We start from the raw sequence: 18,447 nt of genomic DNA on the forward strand, positions 1-18,447 counted from the left end.
AAATAGCCTTTTTTTCCCAAATAAAACAGTTCTAGCAACAAAGGCAGACAGGCCTTTAGGTGTCGGAAATGATAACAGGTAACATCCAAACAGAATCATGGCCTTAATGCACTAGGTTAAACTTAAGTCATTACTTTTCGGACCTGTGTGACAGAAGAAAACCAAACATCTGGTAAAAACATACATGTTTATGTTTATTAATTCCTATTCTGCCTTTTTCCAAGGCGGATAACAAAATAACATACATAATTACAAAATGGACAAAATCAGAAGATACTGTATAAACTAGCAAAATATAAAGAAGTCCATAAGCTGAAGCCTCAGCGGCTGCTATCATCAAACAAAATAGATATCATTTTGAATTTTTTGTCTTTCTATGTCCGAGACAGCAAGCAGGCTAAATGAAATCTGACAGGGTGGACCTTCAAGACTCATATGCCTTTCTACTAGAAAGAGGATTATCGAGGTAAGAACCTAATCTTTCCTTCTAGTGCAAAAGGCATATGTCTTGAACTAGTGGGAGGTAGTAAGCAGTCTAAGGCGGGATAGATAAGCCTGCTGTTAGCACTGAGGAACAAAACGTGGCATTCAACGGTGCTGCCACATCCACCCTGTAAAATTTTGTAAAAGTATGGAGGGTGGGACCACATAGCTGCCTTACAAATCTTCTCGGGCAGAACTTGAGGAACATTTGCAGGACTTGAGGAACATTTCAGCCAACTGTTTAAGGGTCACAACAGAGGACTTTGGAAACTGCCTCTGGGGTCCAGGGATCGTGTTTTGGAGACCACTGCCTTAGTTATTGCCTATGAGTAGAAGCAAGCATATGGTCTGTCTACACATGATTAGGATTATTGGGCAAGCATAGAACAGCAAGAGCAGGCTTTCTAAGGCACAGCTTGGTGCATCTGTAAGCAATCCCAGCTTTTTGTTCATTAGACTGATGTCCAATTGATGGATGCCAGTAACCAAGCCAAGTGGCTCAGCTGAAATTGTCCTGAGTATGCAGTTTTGTGTTAATGATTTTCTGCTCTGCCTTACACTTCAAAGACCTTCAAAGAGCAGAAAACCTATTCTCTAACACATGAAAAACAACTTCACTTTCAACTTTAAGGAAAGCAAATCCTGACTTTTAGATACTGGACCTCTTCTAACTCTTTTCAGATGGAAAATTGCACTAGCATGATGATTGTACATATCTGAATACAACATAAAAGGGCTAATTTCACATGATAAGAGTATATTAATAGGAATTTGTGTACATGAAGTTTTCTTTTGCTTCTTTGGTGTGTACACTTTTCTTTTATAATTGATTAATAAAAAGAAAGATTTGACCTTTAAAATGAGGGTAATTTCATAATAGGGTGTCTCCAAGATTTTCAACAGAGCAGATATTCATTAAGGGCAACATGGAACCTATGCGCTGTTACACAGGCTTGGACTGCCCGATATTCAAAACAATTTAGCTAGCCGCTGACTGGTTAAATTGCTTGGTTGGGGCTAGCTGCTAATATTCAGCGGCACTTCACCGGATAATTTAATTGATATATCACAAAATTTTACAATAAAATCTATGCAGTTTACAGAAAATATCAAAGGAGTTCTGACCTTTGTCTTACCCCACAATTTTCAGAATCGTGCGGTATCTTCATGATGAACAGGGTAGGAGGTGAGGTGTAGCTACCGCTGAGAGAGCCCAGCAAAAACCCAGAGCTGCCCAGTGGTATACAACACCTGCTGTTAGACCAGTGTCTTCAATTTGGCTCTCTACTCCATGGTCTAGCAGCTCTCTCCTTTCCTTCCTTTCTTCCCTCCTACCCTCCACCCCTTTCATTCCTTTCTTTCCCTCTACTGCTCTGGCATCTCTCTCTTCTTCCTTCTCACTGTGGATCTCATACCTATTCCTTCCCTTCATGAATCCGGTCTCTCTCCCACCCTCTGCTTCTCACATTCCTTCAAACTCATCCGGGTCACTGGCAATGGAAGCCATGAAAACAGACTGCTTCTGGCTAGCAGAGCCTTCTGTCTGTTGCATCCTGCCTACTGGGGATGAGATGTGGGTGAGATGTGACAGAGAGAAGGCCACTCAGTGGCCAGAGGCGGCCTACTTTTATGTCTGCTGCTGCCAGCGACCCACGTGAGCTTACAGCAACATAAGGGGTGGGGTTGAGAGATGCTGGACTCCTTAAAAGAGATGCTAGACTCATGGTGATGGGGGGAGGGGGAAATGGAAGACCCGTGGGGGAGGGAAAGATTCCAAATTTCTGGTAAAGGGGGAGATGCCAGACCCTGCAGTGGTGGTTGGGGGGGAAGGAGGGGGAGAAAGAGACTGGACCAAGGATAAGAAGCATAAAATCTGTTTTACTACTTGGGATCTTGCTAGGTACTTGGGACCTGGGTTGGCTACTGTTGGAAACAAGATACTGGGCTCAATGGACCTTTGGTCTGTCCCAGTATAGTAATTTTTATGTTCTTATGACCAGAGGAGGGGGGAAGAGATGCTAGAACCGAGGGAAGGGAAGATAGAAAGAGAGAGATTGGGGGGGGGGAGAAGACCAATTGGGAGGGGGCAGGGAAGCAGTATAGAGACAGAAATGCTGCTACCTGCTTTGCTTCATAAGACAGGCCTTGCACGGACCTTGGCAACAACGCAAAATATATTTCAGCGAAGTAAAAGTTCTAAAAGAATTCCTACAGCTGTTATTGTGGGCAACCAAAGATGGAGTTACTCTAAGCAAGATCTTACAGGGGACGATTAGGTTCTTACCTTAATAATCTTTCTAGTAGAAAGGCATATGAGTCTTGAACCAGTGGGTTATTCACCTCTAATCAAGAGTTGTGTAGAAGGCATCACTACATTTTTCAGTTCCGCCTCTTGCATCATTGGGCTGTGCTGTAGCTCCTCAGTTTGTACCAAAGCAGTTGACAACCACTATAAAAGGAGGAATAACCATGAGGGGTACGGGACTTGCCTGAGAAAGCCAATTCTGCTTTGCTCTGGGATGATTACAAGTAAACAAATCAATGTTAATAGAAACATAACTTAAATCAAGATGGAACGAATAAGCCACCCACCTGAGTGCAGCCAGCACTAGCACTTATGTAGTTTTCACAGTCTCTTCCTTGCTCCTTTGCAAGAGAGAGTTAAGTCATTCGGACCTGGGTGACAGGAGAAAACCAAACAGCTGATAATACATACATGTTTATGTTTATTAATTTATATTCTGCCTTTTTCCAAGGCAGATAACAAAGTAACATACATAATTACAAAATGGACAAAATCGCAATATACTGTTTAAACTAGCAAAATATAAAGAAGTCCAAAAGCTGAAGCCTCAGTGGGCTGCTATCATCAAACAAAATAGAAACAATTTTGAATTTTCTGTCTTTGATGTTGTAATTATTTCTACATTTCTATGTCCGAGACAGCATGCAGGCCCGGACATTCAAGACTCATATTCCTTTCTACTAGAAAGAAGATTATCGAGGTAAGAACCTAATCTTCCCTTCTAGTGCAAAAGGCATATGAGCCTTGAACTAGTGGGAAGTAGCAAGCAGTCTAGGGCGGGATAGATGAGCCTGCTGTTAGCACTGAGGACCAAAACGTGGCATCCAACTGTGCTGCCACATCCACCCTGTAAAATTTTGTAAAAGTATGGAGGGTGGGACCACATAGCTGCCCTACAAATCTCCTTGGGTAGAACTGCCCATGAAGAAGCCACACTCCTTCAAAGAAATCGGTGGTTGCTTAACACATCCAATGTATACTGAAGAAATAGCCAAGCGAAGCCCTAGAAGCCGGCTTCCCCAGGCGGCTAGGACTCAGTAGTACAAAAAGATGATCTAAGACAGTGTTCCCAACCCTGTCCTGGAGGACCACAAGGCCAGTTGGGTTTTCAGGATAGCCCTAATGAATATGCATGAGAGAGATCTGCATATGGTGGAAGTGCCAGGCATGCAAATCTGCTCCATGCATATTCATTAGGGCTATCCTGAAAACCTGACTGGCCTGGTGGTCCTCCAGGACAGGGTTGGGAACCACTGATCTAAGAGACAAAAATTATTCGTTACCTCAAGTTAGTGGAGAGCTCTCCTACGCCAACATTTTGTCCTTTTTCTTCAAACCTGTGTTAAGGATCACGGGCAATCGGACTTCCTGATTTACATGGAAGGTTGAGACCACCTTTAGCAGAAAAGAAGGTACCGTGCGCAATGAAATGCCAGCCTCCATAAATCTGAGGACAGGCTCTCTGAGACCCTTCTCGCTGAGGCGACAGCTACCAGAAAAGCCATCTTAACGGTAAGATCCAACAGCAATGCTTCTTGTGCAGAGCCTTACTGAGGGCCTGCAAGACAATATTAAGATTCCAAGTTGGGAACGGCTGTCGCACAAGAGGATGTAGCCGCAACGCTCTCTTAAAAAATCTGGTTACATCAGGATGGGAAGCCAAAGACACTTTCTCCACTTGAGCCCTAAAGCACGAGAGGCCCTCTGCTTTGAGGGAACCAACTACCAGACCCTTTTCGAGCTCTTCCTGGAAAAAACACTAGAACTGCGGAAAACGGAGTCTTAAAAGGCTCCGCATTCTGCTTAGCACACCAGCGCTGAAACATTTTTCAAGCCTGAAACATTTTCCAAGGCTGTGAACGCGGCTGGATTTTTTTATTTTATTTTTTTTAGATCTTAGGAGGGTAGCTATGACCACCTCCAAGTAGCCCTTTTGTGCTAAGGCCATGTGCTTATGAGGCATGCCATTAAGCCCAAAGTGATCCAGAGCTTCCAGGTCAATTGAACCCTGTGAAAGCAGAGATGGATGAAGCGGCAGTTTGAGAAACTGGTTCCTCAAAGCAGAGCAGATTAAAAAGACACCTCCTCTGGTTTTACCATTTTCCTTTCTCTGGAATAGATTTTGTTCTACGTTAATACCTTTCAAATATTTGAGCATCTGAATCATGAAGCTGCAGCACCTTCAATCTATCAAGCCAGGCGTGGCATGTCAAATAGTGTAATTAATTGTTGGAACCTTATCCCTATCCAACCTATAGTAAACTTTTCACAGTCTGGGGCATTTTAAACTGTGTGTATAGCACCAGGTACTCCTACGAACACTCCCTCTCTAAGGCTGCTGTTTAGCCAGCTTACAGCAGGTGGCACTAGTCTGTCATATCAGAGGCTGAGTGAGAAGGGTGGGACTCAGGCTGGGCCATTGTGAAAATGCCCTGGAGCAAAAAGATTTCCGACTTAGAGGGAGCCTCCAAGCAAAGGAGCCCTCCCAAAGTGTCAGCTGGGCTGAGTACTTTTGAGGGAGTCTCAGGGAAGTGAGGAGTGGCCCTAGCGCAGAGGTTTTCAGCACTTGTGTTAAGAAGTAGATTCACAAGGACTGCATGGGGAGAAACAGAAGACTGTAAAGGTCAGAGTGCCTTTATTTGTTTAGTGATGACCCAGGGATTGAGCGTCTTAGGTGGAACTAGGCCTGGATTTATGTGTGAGTAACTGGAACTGTTAAGAGACAAGGAAGTAAAAGTTGATGTAGTCACTGCTCAGATTGAAACTAAACGTCAGTAACAGGAACAGACTGTATTGCTTTGACCACTTGTTTACCAATCACGCTTTCCTTTTGAGTTTGAACTACATTCTGCCTGTGTGGGCTCCCACGGTGTCCACTTGGCACACTATCAGACTATAAGAAGTGTAGCGTGTATGGATTATATGCCAGCTAGCCTCCTAATTTTGCTAATCCCTGCTCTGTTCTCAAATATGTTAGGGTAGACTTCTTCATGCTCTCACGGAGCTTTAAAAAAAAATGATCTCAGGGATACAAAGCACATGTGTACAGGACTCCCCCCAACCGCGAATACGGTTTTTATAGGCAGGAGGGGGCAGCTGGGGCGCCGGCGGGTGCAAAATCACTCGTGGTCTGCTCCGACCGCCTCTTCCTGTTGCTAAAGTCAGGCTACACCAATCAGGAGCTGCTTTGACATGCAGCTTCTGATTGGTGTAGCCTGAATTTAGTACAGGAAGAGGCGGTCGGAGAATACCGCAAGTTAGTCTGCGATTTGCGAATTCGTGGGGGAACACTGTAAGAACAGGTGTGTATTAGAGAATAACATGGGGACAAATTTGTCCCCATCACCGCAGGAGGTCAATTTCCTTGCCACATCCCTGCGAGTTTTGTCGCTCTCCCCTTCCTGTAAACTCTGCCTTAACCGCACGAGCCTTGAACGCTGATTTTAACGTGTTTGAGACTTGTGCAGATAAGGACGGAGCATGCGGGAATGTCACAGAGACAAGAAAACATAGTAAATGATGGCAGAAAAAGACCTGTACGATCCATACAGTCTGCCCATAAGTGATACTCATTTAACAAAATACATGATTAGATTAATTTGTCTCTTCTTTGATATTTCTGGGCCATAGACTGTAAAGTCTGGCGTTGTCCTAGGTTCGAACTGCTGAAGTTGCCATCTAATCAAGCCATTGTGACATCACTGCTGAGGTTGGCTCTTAGGCATTGGTGGAATGAGGCATTATGACATCACAATCTCAGCTCTGGAATGTTGCTACTCTTTGAGTTTCTGCCAGGTAACATAGTAAAATACATCAGATAAAGACCTGAACAGTCCATCCATAAGTTATATTCATTCAAAAATACATGATTAGATTAATTTGTCTCTTCTTTGATATTTCTGGGCCGTAGACTGTAAAGTCTGGTATTGTCCTAGGTTCCAAATGCTGAAGTTGCCGTCCATGTTCACTCCATCCTATCCAACCATCCTGTTGTTTCAAGGACATCTACTGTAAAGACTGGCCAGTAACATACTCCAGTTCCATATTAGTGCCAACCCAGCCCATCCTACACCGAATTATCATATATGGAACACAGACCGTGCAGGTCTGTCCAATAACGGCCTTAGTTCTTTAATTTACATCATTCATTTTCTAATTTTCTATTCATCATTCATCATTCATGTTCTAATTTTCTATTACAGGACGTGCCTCTTGTGGCGAAAGGCACGTCCTGTAGTCAGCCAGCCCGCGCCACCCCTCCTTCTGCAGCACCCCCAGCAGTAATGGTAGGCTGTGGGCTGCTGCAGGAGGACATCTGCGTATGTGCAAACATGAATGTGATGACCTCATGCATGCACATAATATCATCATGTCGACATCCGCATATTTCCAGGTGCCCTCCAGCTGCAGCCCCGAGATTAGTGTGCCGCAGCTTAAAAGGTTTGCCACACAATGTTCTAGAAAAATCTCTCTAAAAGTGGGGACAATCAAATGATTATAATTAAGAGATCTGAGTTTGTGGGGGAGTAGATTCCAGGTGTGCCGTGAGATGCCAGCGAGGAGAGGTGCTTGCTTACAGGACGTGCCTCTTGCGACGTGCCGTCCTATAGTCAGCCACCTCTCCTCCTTCTCCTCGCCTCTCCTTCTGCAGCACCCCCAGCAGTAATAGTAAGCTCGGGGCCGCGGCTGGAGGACATCTTCACATGTGCAGACATTGATGTGATGATGTCATGCATGCACATGATGCCATCATGTCGACATCCATGCATTGGCGGGTGCCCTCCAGCACACACTGATCTAGAGTACGGTTACAAGACGTCTGGATTTCTCTGGACATATCTTCCTTTTGAGGACATGTCCAGAGGTCCAGACCGCCTTTCAAAACCCGGCACTTTGGGCTAGATTCATTAAAGCTTCAGATCCTGTCCTGACGATGCGATTGTTTCCCGACCCAATTCACTAAACTGTTGCCCTATCGATCCGATCCACCCATGCAAATGAGGGAAAATGGCATGCATAAGTAGGAAGCCATCGATTCACTAAGCAGAAGAAGAAACACTGATTGGTTTTGCCGATCTGAAATGAAGCGACTGCTGAGGACCTGTTGCTTACTGTCCTTGCTGACTCTCCTGCGCTAGTGACCTGGATTGGCCACCATGAGAATGGGCTAGTGGGCTTCATGGACTATTGGACTGACCTAGTAAGGCTATTCTTATGTTCTTATGCTCTCTTCCGCCCTGAAATCTCAGTATCGAGGTTAGAACTCCATATAAAACAACCATCAAAATAAAAAATAAAACTGTAAAATCTATACATATGCATACGAATTCCCTTTTTATATATTCTGCAAAAAGTGCAGTGCGAGTTCATGGTTTTAACCGGCGGGTTTAAAGCGTGTTCTGTTCCATAAAATGGCTGCATAAAAATTGAAATCATTCCTTTTAAATATCCACTTGCAGGGCCAGCAAGTAAAGTGCAGCCCCCCTCCCCCTTTATTATGATTATTATTCTTTATTCTTATATACCGCCATACCCAGCGAGATCTAGGCGGTTTACATCAATTAGCAAATGACCTGCATTGACAAGCAGATTTACAACAAAATTACAAGCAGATTTACAGCAAATTACAGCGATTTACAACAGTCTGCAATGAGGGGAAGATTTACAACAATTGAACAGAAATCGCAGCTTTGATCGAACTAGACAAGGGAAGTAGAGTGGGAAAAAAGGGAGGGTCGGGTGAAGGAGGAAGGGGGCAGGGGTGGGGCAAGTGTTATGTGGGGTGAAGGGAATATTGAGGTTCGTGTTTGCTGAATAGGTAAGTTTTTAGTAGTTTTCTGAAGGCAAGGTAAGTGGGGGCCTCGAGTATCATCTGGGCTAGCCATGGGTTCTATCGAGGCGAAAGTTCTATCGAGGAATCTTTTGAGAGGACAGTGTTTTGGCGAAGGGAAGGCGAACAGTTGAATTCTGCGTGATGTCCTGTTGTTGCAATAAAGGTTAAAGTGGGTATTTATGTAACTTGGAGTAGAACCGTTAACCGATTTGTAGCAGAAGCATGCGAATTTAAAAAGAACTCTAGATTCGAATGGTAGCCAGTGTAGTTGGTGGTAGAAAGGGGTGACATGTTCCCATTTCTTTAGGCCAAAGATGAGGCGCACTGCGGTATTTTGGATTATTTTTTAGTCTCCTGGTAGTTTTCTTTGTGGCGTTAAGGAAGATGATATTGCAGTAGTCGAGAATGCTGAGGATGGAGGATTGTACAAGTAGGCGGAATGCAGTGTCATTGAAGTATTTTTTTATGGTACGAAGTTTCCAAAGTACCGAGAAGCTTTTCTTAACGATGAGGTCTGTATGGTTTTCTAGGGATAGATTTTTGTCCAGCGTGACTCCCAGAATTTTTATGGTCGGATCGAGGGGGAAGGTCATTCCTTTTAGTTGAATTGTGGTTTCCTTGATTTTATCTTTGGGGGAGGCTAAGAAAAATTTTGATTTGTCGGGGTTTAATTTCAGTCTGAATGAAAGCATCCAGAGTTCTATCTGATTGAGAATGTTTGTGATGTGGTCGAGTAATTATTGTGTAAAGTTGGTTAGTGGGATGGCTATTGTGATATCGTCTGCATAAATGAAGAATTTGAGCTTTAGGTTGTGTAAGAGTTTACCTAGGGAGGCTAGGTATATGTTGAATAGGATGGGGGATAGGGGGGAGCCCTGCGGGACCCCACAGGTGTTGTCCCAGCAGTAAGAGAAAGAGTTATTCTTGAATACCTTGTATGATCTGTTTTGTAGGAACCCCTGAAACCAGTTGAGGACCTGGTCTGAGATGCCAATGTGAGCTAGGCATTCAAGGAGAATGGTGTGGTCGACCAGGTCAAAAGCACTGCTCAGGTCGAGTTGTATGATCAGGGCACTTGAGCCCTGACTGAAGAGCGTGTGGAGGTGGTCGAGAAGGGAGGCTATGATGGTTTCAGTGCTGTGGTCCACGCGAAATCCTGATTGGTTGTCACATAGAATGTTGAATTTTTCAAGGTATGCGGAAAGTTCCGCCTTTACCATCCCTTCCGCTATTTTGGTAAATAGGGGGATGCTGGTGATCGGCCTATAGTTATATGGGGAGTTAGGTGATTCAGTCGCGCTTTTTAAAATTGGGGTAATCATTATATGATCTTGCTCCGACGGGAAGTTTCCTGTGGATAGTAGGTGATTAACCCATGTCATCATTTTTGCTTTAAAGTGGGGGGAGGGGGGGCAGTTTTCATGATATTTGGTGGGCATGTGTCCAGATGGCAGTAGGAGTGTGTATACTTGTTGTAGTAAGTATTGAAGGTTTGCCAATCGGTTAATGCGAATTGTTTCCAGCTAAGGTCGACTCTGGCTCCAGGATCTGGGTTTGATAGATTCATGTCTGTGAGGATGGGGAAGAGCTCGAGGGGGTTGGGACTGGCGGGTAGTGTTGTTCTTAATTTTTGGATCTTTATTTTAAGCTCGCTTGTGCGAAGAGCAAGCGCATGCGCAAATGGCATCTACAACCAACAAAGATAATCTGCGCATGCCTCTTGATTGCACTAGAACAGGGGTGTCAAAGTCCCTCCTCGAGAGCTGCCATCCAGTCGGGTTTTCAGGATTTCCACAATGAATATGCATGAAATCTATTTGCATGCATTGCTTTCATTGTATGCTAATAAATCTCATGCATATTCATTGGGGAAATCCTGAAAACACGACTGGATGGCGGCCCTCGAGAAGGGACTTTGACACCCCTGCTCTACAGCGATCTGTGGGCCTGCGTCCGATCAGATCATTTGCATGCAGAATCTGTTGTGAATCGGTCGCTCGGCAAAACTCGGCCAAGAATCGCCCAATAACGATCCAGATCGGTGAGTTTAGTGAATGTAGGCCAGGGGTGGGCAACTCTGGTCCTCGAGGGCCGGAATCCACTCATGTTTTCAGGATTTCCCCAATGAATATGCATGAGATCTATTTGAATGCACTACTTTCAATGCATATTCATTGGGAAAATCCTGAAAACCCGACTGGATTCTGGCCCTCGAGGATCGGAGTTGCCCACCCCTGATTTAAAGCTTCTCGACAAAATCGACGCCGTCTGGGGGGCGGGGCTGTGAGGCAGAACTGGGCAGTCCTGGGGGGTGTGGCCACAGGTCCAGATTTTGGTAAGTGGGGACAATGAAACCATTATGATGAAGAGGGAGTCAAGGGTGTATAGCAGGGGTGTCAAAGTCTCTCCTCGAGGGCCGCAATCCAGTTGGGTTTTCAGGATTTCCTCAATGAATATGCATGAGATCTATTTGCATGCATTGCTTTTATTGTATGCAAATAGATGTCATGCATATTCATTGAGGAAATCCTGAAAACCCGACTGGATTGCGGCCCTGGAGGAGGGACTTTGACACCTCTGGTGTATGGGAAATGCCTCCAAGCACTGAGTGGCCGGGGCGTTGAAGGGCAGCACCAATTTAGGCGCTTAAATTCTACCCGCGCCCTCTCCTTTTCCACGCCTCCGGCTATTGGCCAGTGGCGCCGCCCCGCCCACCTCACGCGCTCGTTTCCCCCGGCAACAGTCGCGGAGAGCTCGGCGTCGGCTCCCTACCTGGCTCGGGCCTCCCGGCGTCGGCGCGGTGACGTCACCCGCGCCCCGCCCACCTGACCCCGGGGCGCACCAATGGCGGGCGAGCGCGGGCGCGGCGGGACGTCCCGGCCACGCGGAAGTGGCCCACCGGATGCGGAAGAGGGCGCGAGCGCAGCCATGTCCGGCTCGGGGCGGTGCGCAGGGAGCGGGCGGAGGTCCCGGGGGCCCCCCTGAGGCGCTCGCCGCCTCCTCCTCCTCCCCCCCGGCCGTCTCGGGGCGCCTTCCGGACCCGCCATGAGTGAGTAAAAGCCGCCGGCTACGGAAAGGCGCGAGTTAATGACCTCGAAAGCGCGCGACTTCTCCCCCCCCCCCCCCGAAAAGGTTGTAGCCAACTTCAACGACGCTTGAAAGGCGTACGCGGCGTTGTCCGGCAGGTCCCTGCTCCCAAGAGCTTACAGTCTAACTCGGGGCATATAGGGTTGGGGGATGTGCAACTGGCTAAGGACCTCCGTTTTCTAATGTTTAGAGAGAAAACTCTTCTTTGGCTTAGTACAATTAGGTTTCCTCTTGCCCATTCCAAGTCGCCTTAAAAGCCACTCACAAATACTAGATGAGATAATAGAACCCAAGTCAGTTCTTAATCATTAATTTTAGATCAAAGAGCTTTATCTTCTTCAGAAAGATGTGTTGAAAGTGCCAATGACTTATAGATTATGTGCCCAGGAATCAGTTCTTGAATTCAAGAATAGCTTGCATCTTCCAGCAGATTTGACGATTACCACAGTAATAGATTTGATGCATAAGAGTACGAACTTCCTTATAACGAGACCAACATACAAATCGGTTTCTGTGCAGTTACACAGCTTAGGGTAAATAACCTTGAATCGAGTTCATCTAAAACATACACCTCATCTCCCTGAGCCATAGTAAGAGAGATCAGCAGGGTAGGAGTAACTCTTTGGCAACCATGAGTAAACAAAGGTGTTTTCTTCTCCACTGCACTGTCATAATTGCTTCTTAAAACAATCACAAATGGGACCCTGCCTGCTTCTGACTGCAAGGGAAGCAGCATCAGGTGAGAAGTATTGCTTCCTAATTTCTGCTGCCAGCAGGAGGGGGAAGAATAGATACATCTCTTCTGTTCCACATTTTCCCAAGATTTTGTATGTATAACCCCCCTCCCCCACCAACTTTAATATTTAAGAGTAAACCAGCCTTCACGAAGAAACTCCTCAAAACTCCCTCCCATATCCATTATGTTTGTTTATTTGTATTTAGTGTATACAAAGCCATGCATCCTGTGCCTGAACAGGAAGCCTTCTCTCTGATGTCGCAACGTCAGAAGGAATGCTTCCGGATGAGCCGCTGCCTGCGACTTTGTGCGCACTGCGGCAGTGAGGAGGAGGGAACTGACCAGAAGATAACACCTGGGGTGACAATGAAAACGCGCATTGCACCATGGCCGCATAAAATGGCCAGGCAGGAGCAGGCCAGATGGTGAGGCACAGCATGGAGGGAGGGAGACAACAAAGGTAGGGGGAATGATTTTCATTTCAATTTAGTGATTTAATTGTGTCAATTTTGAGAATTTATATCTGCATTTGTTCAGGAAGAAAGGCATTTGTTTCTTTTTCTCAGGATTGCATCTTAGGCTTTCGTTTGTATATACAGTATTAGTTTTTGGTCCCATGTTTGCATAGGGGTTATAATTTGATTAAATTTTAACTTGATATACAAGCAAAGTCTTGCAGTACAAGTACTTACAGTATACATACATCACAACTGAGCCGATGGTTCTTCTCTCTCTGACACTGCGAGAGTGTAGTGACTGTTCTAAACGAGCGAGGTCTTGCAATATGAGTACGTATAATATTTTGTATTAAAGTTTTTGGGTTGTGGAACGAATCGTCTGAGTTTCCATTATTTCCGATGGGGAAATTCGCTTTGATATACGAGTGCTTTGAATTACAAGCATGCTTCTGGAATGAAATATGTTAGCAAACCAAGGTTTTACTGTATTGTGTTTGTATATATGACAAACGAATGGAAAAAATGGTGTTACAATTAGTACTGTAATGGGGTGGGGTCTAGCCCACGATTTAGCCTGTGTTTTGAATTTCGGCCCCTTAATGTGATTGAGTTTGACACCCCTGTCTTAGAGAGAGGAGGAGATAATGGTTACTGTGGATGGGCAGAGTGGATGGGCCATTTGGCCTTTATTTGCCATTTCTGTGTTTCTAAGTGCAGTACACAGACCACACCCATTCACTGCCCCATAACAGGATATGCAGTTAGTGTATGAATTAAGATGTTTTGTCATGTTAGCATGGTAACTTATTGTAACTGTGGGTAGATAGTTATTGTATGCTAATGCATATGCTAATTGCTTAGCATACTTTGGTAAAAAGGCTCCTTAGTGGTTATTTTTATTCTGAAATATTGGCATATATTCATTTGTGTGTGTTGAGAGGGAGGGTAAAGCTGTTGAGGATAATGTAAAGGAGCTGTTTGGCTGATCTGGATTTAGCTCATGCCTTTTCTGTACTGGCTACAGATGAGCTACATTCAGGTACAGGAGGTGCTTTCCCCTCCATATTCATGGGGGCTAGGGACAAAGCTGGCCCGTAAATAAGACAAATTCACGAATAACTTTAGGGCCAACTCTCTGACCCACCCTGGCCACCCTTCCTGCCTCCAGAAACAAACGTTATAAAGCCTGGTGGTCTAGCAGTGAAGCAGGGTTAGGAGCGATCTTCCTACACTCCTGCCTTATGCAGGGCTGCAGACATAAATGGCAGCCATGAGTTCCTGCTGTAGTCTCACAAAACCTCAGGAACTCACAGCAGCCATTTATGTTCATGGCGCTGCATAGGGCAGGAGCATAGGAAGATCACTTCTGCCCTGCTTCATCGTTAGACCACCAGGCTTTAAAAAGTAAGTTGTAGAGTAACTTGCATTGAGTGTGAGGGTGGTTAGAGGCCGTCCTAAGTAAGTTGTGGACTCTTTAAAAAGTAAGTTGTGGTGAGGTCCGGGAGAGAGAGAGAAACTGAATAATTGAAGTCATGAGTACCGAACCTGCAAATATGGAGGGGGAAGTGTATTTTCACTGTCTGAAGCAGTGGAGGGTTAAGTGACTTGGAGCTGTGCTGAGCAGTCAGTTTCTTTTTTCTCTTTCCTCTTTCCTTAATCTACGAGGGATCAACAAAAAGCTTCTGCACTTTATTTTTAAAAATACTTTTCCACATAATCACCCTGCTCGGCTGACAGACTGGTCACATGACATTCTACAACACGCCCTCTCCTGCCCCAACCATTTCATGCAAAAATCTGAAAGTGTGGAAACTTTTAGAAGAACCTTGTATGTGTATTGGAGTTCTTTTACTAAATTTTATTGTTTGTCCTCCGTCTTGAAAGTCTGACTGGAGGCAGTTAATCAAATTGAATAAAGCTAAACCTAAGATCAGAAAGAGTGTTGTTGAGATTAGATCCTGGCTTCCCTGGTTCAGCCCCTTGTTCTAATCACTAGGCTACTCCTCCACTCTGTTTTGGTTTCTCAAGCAGAATTTCTAGTGTGAGGGTAGATAAACTTAAGTAAATGTTCTCTTCTTGACAGAGCACCAGTTTGAACTGAGGGATAAGGTCTCCAAATGGGTTACTGTTGCACATACTGTGACAAGAATGAATTTCTCTTCTATGTTAGAATCTCAGTTTTTGCTTTTTTCTGTGGTATCTCTGATCTTATGCCCTTATATGAAAAACAATCGTAGATCGACAGCATCTGGAATTGCCATACTGAGTCAGACCAAAGGTCCTTTTAGCGCGGTATCCTTTTTCTACGTGGCATAATCTGAAAAAAATAGTATAAGTCACATTGTATATGGTAGTAGATGATTAAGGCAAAATTTTTGGGGTTTTGAACTCCACTATTTCCCTTCTCCATTGAGAATATTGAGCATTTAAACCTACTCTCTGTTTTCTGTCTTTCAAACAGCTCTTAATCCAAATAGGATCTATAACTTTCTAATTTCCTCAGAAGTCTTTCATGAGGTACTTTATCAAATGCCTTTTGAAAATCCAAGTACACAATATCAACTGGCTCACCTTTATCCATGTGTTCATTCACCCCTTCAAAGAAATGCAATAGGTTGGTGAGTCAAGATTTCCCACGACAGTGTTGGCTTTCTCTCCTTAATTAATGCTTATGTATATATTCTGTCATTTTGTTCTTTATAATAGTTTCTACCATTTTGCCCCGCACCGATGTCAGGCTCACTGGTCTATAATTTTCTGGATCATCTCTGGAATCCTTTTTAAAAATTGGCGTGATGTTGGCCACCCTCCAGTCTTCCATACTATGCTGGATTTTAAAGAAAAATTACAAATTACTTACAATAACCCTTCAAATTCATTTTTCAATTCTATTAGCACTCTGGGATGTATATCATCTGGTCCAGGCGATTTGCCAGTGTTCAATTTCTCAAATTGACCCATTATATATTCAAGTGTTACAGAGATTTGTTTGAGTTTCTCTGATTTATCAGAATTGAATACAATTTCTGGCACCAGTAACTCCCCCTCATCTTCCTTGGCAAAGATCAAAGCAAAGAATTCATTTAATCTCTCTGCTATGGTCTTGTCTTCCCTTTTATCCCTCTGTTATCTAGCAGTTCAACTGATTCTCTTCCTGGCTTCTTGCTTTTAATATACCTAAAAAAGTTTTTACTGTGTGCTTTTGCTTCCAGTGCAGTCGGCAGCCCCGGTCTCTCTTTCTTCCTTATTAGCAGCTGCCCAGTGGAGGGTTTAAGGCATGATGCTTCCTTAATCCACTCAGTGGTTGTTCCCCCTCCATGCAGAATATGAAACTGGCAAGGGATACCAGGCTTTACGATTGCTTCATGTATTATGGATATTGTTAATAAAGCAGCATGTAGATTTGAGGAGTAGCCTAATGGCTAGTGCAGTGGACTGGGGACAAGGAGACCCAGGTTCAAATCCCACTTTAGCTTTTTATTTTTTTGTTAATTTATTGTAAGTCCTCCAGGGACAGATAAATTAACTATTGTACCTGAATATGTGAGATACCTGCAAGCCTGAATGCTACTGAAGTGGTGTACATTCACATATTTTTCTGTTCCTTTAGGAACAATTTTTTTTTAAAGTGAAAAACAGATAAGATAGTATGGACCTGGGCCCCCTGATTCTCAGCCCACTGCTTTAACCATTTTCGTAGATCCTCTGATCTGCATGGATGTCTGTGTGGCCATTTTATAAGATGGATGTCCTGTGATGCCACCCAGGCGTTCATGGCCTGTTTATTATCTGGACGTTTCCATTCATAAAATGAATGTTTTCCATCTTGCATGTATTTTAGAACAAGCTCTATTCTGTTCTGAAATACATGCAAGACTGACTTTCATTTGTGGCAATCTGACTTGGATGATGTATTTTCTAAAATGCTACTCTGTATCATCTATGTAACCCTTCCTGAACATTTTCGGGAGGACAGATTGAATAATAAATGAAAGGGCCTCCTTCATGGGTTCATACACTTGGAAATTCCTTCTAATTTGTCCTTTGATGCCTAGTACAGTTAGGAGATTTTATTTTTCCCATTTCTCTCTTTTCTTTGATTGCATTTGTTGATATGTGATCTGCTCTTTCTCCGTGTGTATTAGAGCAGTTATTTGGCCGTGCTGTTACTTGTTTTTCTTTGTGCGAGAATTGTACTTCTTACAAGCCTGGAAATAATACTTGCCCAGTAGAATAGCTGCATATGAGTTGAACATATGCCTTCTGGCACAGCCAAAGCAAATGCATTACATGACTGGCAGATGCCCTGATATTACAAAATGAGTGAGAAATAGGGGACGGATCAAAGGTTGGAAATGTCTTATGTAATCACTGGACTCAGACCAATTCACATTTCCAGCAGTGTGCAGTCATTGTCCATCATGAGTCCAGAGGCTGTTTTGTAATCTGCAACTTGCATTGAGAAAACTGCTCTTTGACTTCCTAACCTGCAAATGCTAAGAGAGTTTACATCAGAGTGTCATTTAAACCTATTGAAAAAACGATTGCATAGCTGGGAGAACCAAGTGAGGTGCCTTTTTTCCCCGCAGAAGGGTGGAATGTGAAAAGTTTAATTAAATTAGTTTTATCTAGCATAACTATAATAAAGTTTTAACAGAATACTGGTAGTGTCTTCCATAAAGATTGTCATAAAAGAAGAAGTACTAATTAATCTGCTAAAAGACTGTGATGCCATCCTGAGCATTCTTTGTCCATTAAAATCTGTAAATACTCAATATCTACTAATATAAAAAGATTGGTTCAGTTCTCTGTGGCCCTTTTTTATCAAGCAGTGTAAAGATATTTTATCTCGGGTTGCTGCAGTAAAAGCTCTGACACTCATGAGCGTCATAGCTTTTATTGCAGCGGCCTGCGATAAAAAACCCTTACGCGGCTTGATAAAAGGGGGCCTTTATTATGTAAGGTTTCATTTTATTTACTGCCAGTAAATGTAATATCTAAGAGGTTCACAAAATTAAAATAATTGATATAAATAAGGGAAGAATGGAACAACATAGAGGTGCCCAAAATACAAACTTAAAATTATATACATGTATTTATATACCACTTATAGCCTAAGTGGTTTACTTTCAGGTACTCGAGCATTTTTCACTATCTTTCCTGGTGGGCTCACACTCTACCTAATGTACCTGGGGCAATGGGGGGATTAAGTGACTTGTCCAGGGTCACAAGGATTAACGTGGGATTTGAACCCACAACCTCCGGGTGCTGAGGCTGTAGCTCTGACCACTGAGCCACACACTCCCCACTCATTAATAATAAAGAGTATCCGTAATACAGGAAAGATGAACTCCTAATATATTTAATAATAAGTATCAATAAATTGTGCCTAAAACACAACATTCAACAAAGAATACAGCAGGTCTTTTTCTATAGTGTGTTAAGTTTTGGGCCTAGGACCAGACTTTGTAAGTGGCATCTAATTTTTGGTGGTTCCCAGCGTAAACCTGGTGAAAATCCCTGCGTGTAAATTAGGTGCAGGTCC

General features: G+C 43.8%; 1 protein-coding gene across 2 annotated transcripts in view; it reads left to right on the forward strand.

The window, feature by feature from the left end:
* Positions 1-5,422: 5,422 nt before the first annotated feature.
* The window catches only part of USP6NL (USP6 N-terminal like), a 163,806-nt gene continuing 150,781 nt past the window's right edge, over positions 5,423-18,447 (forward strand). Inside the window, exon 1 of one of the 2 annotated variants that reach the window (XM_033957921.1) lies at positions 5,423-5,486. In XM_033957921.1, the coding sequence (XP_033813812.1) occupies positions 5,438-5,486 (49 nt within the window). In that variant the 5' untranslated portion in view covers positions 5,423-5,437. Of the gene's footprint in view, positions 5,487-11,442; positions 11,671-18,447 lie in introns of those variants that run through there. The other variant, XM_033957922.1, reaches the window with a different exon arrangement.

This window comes from Geotrypetes seraphini, chromosome 9 (genome assembly GCF_902459505.1).
Source record: "Geotrypetes seraphini chromosome 9, aGeoSer1.1, whole genome shotgun sequence".
NCBI lineage: Eukaryota > Metazoa > Chordata > Amphibia > Gymnophiona > Dermophiidae > Geotrypetes > Geotrypetes seraphini.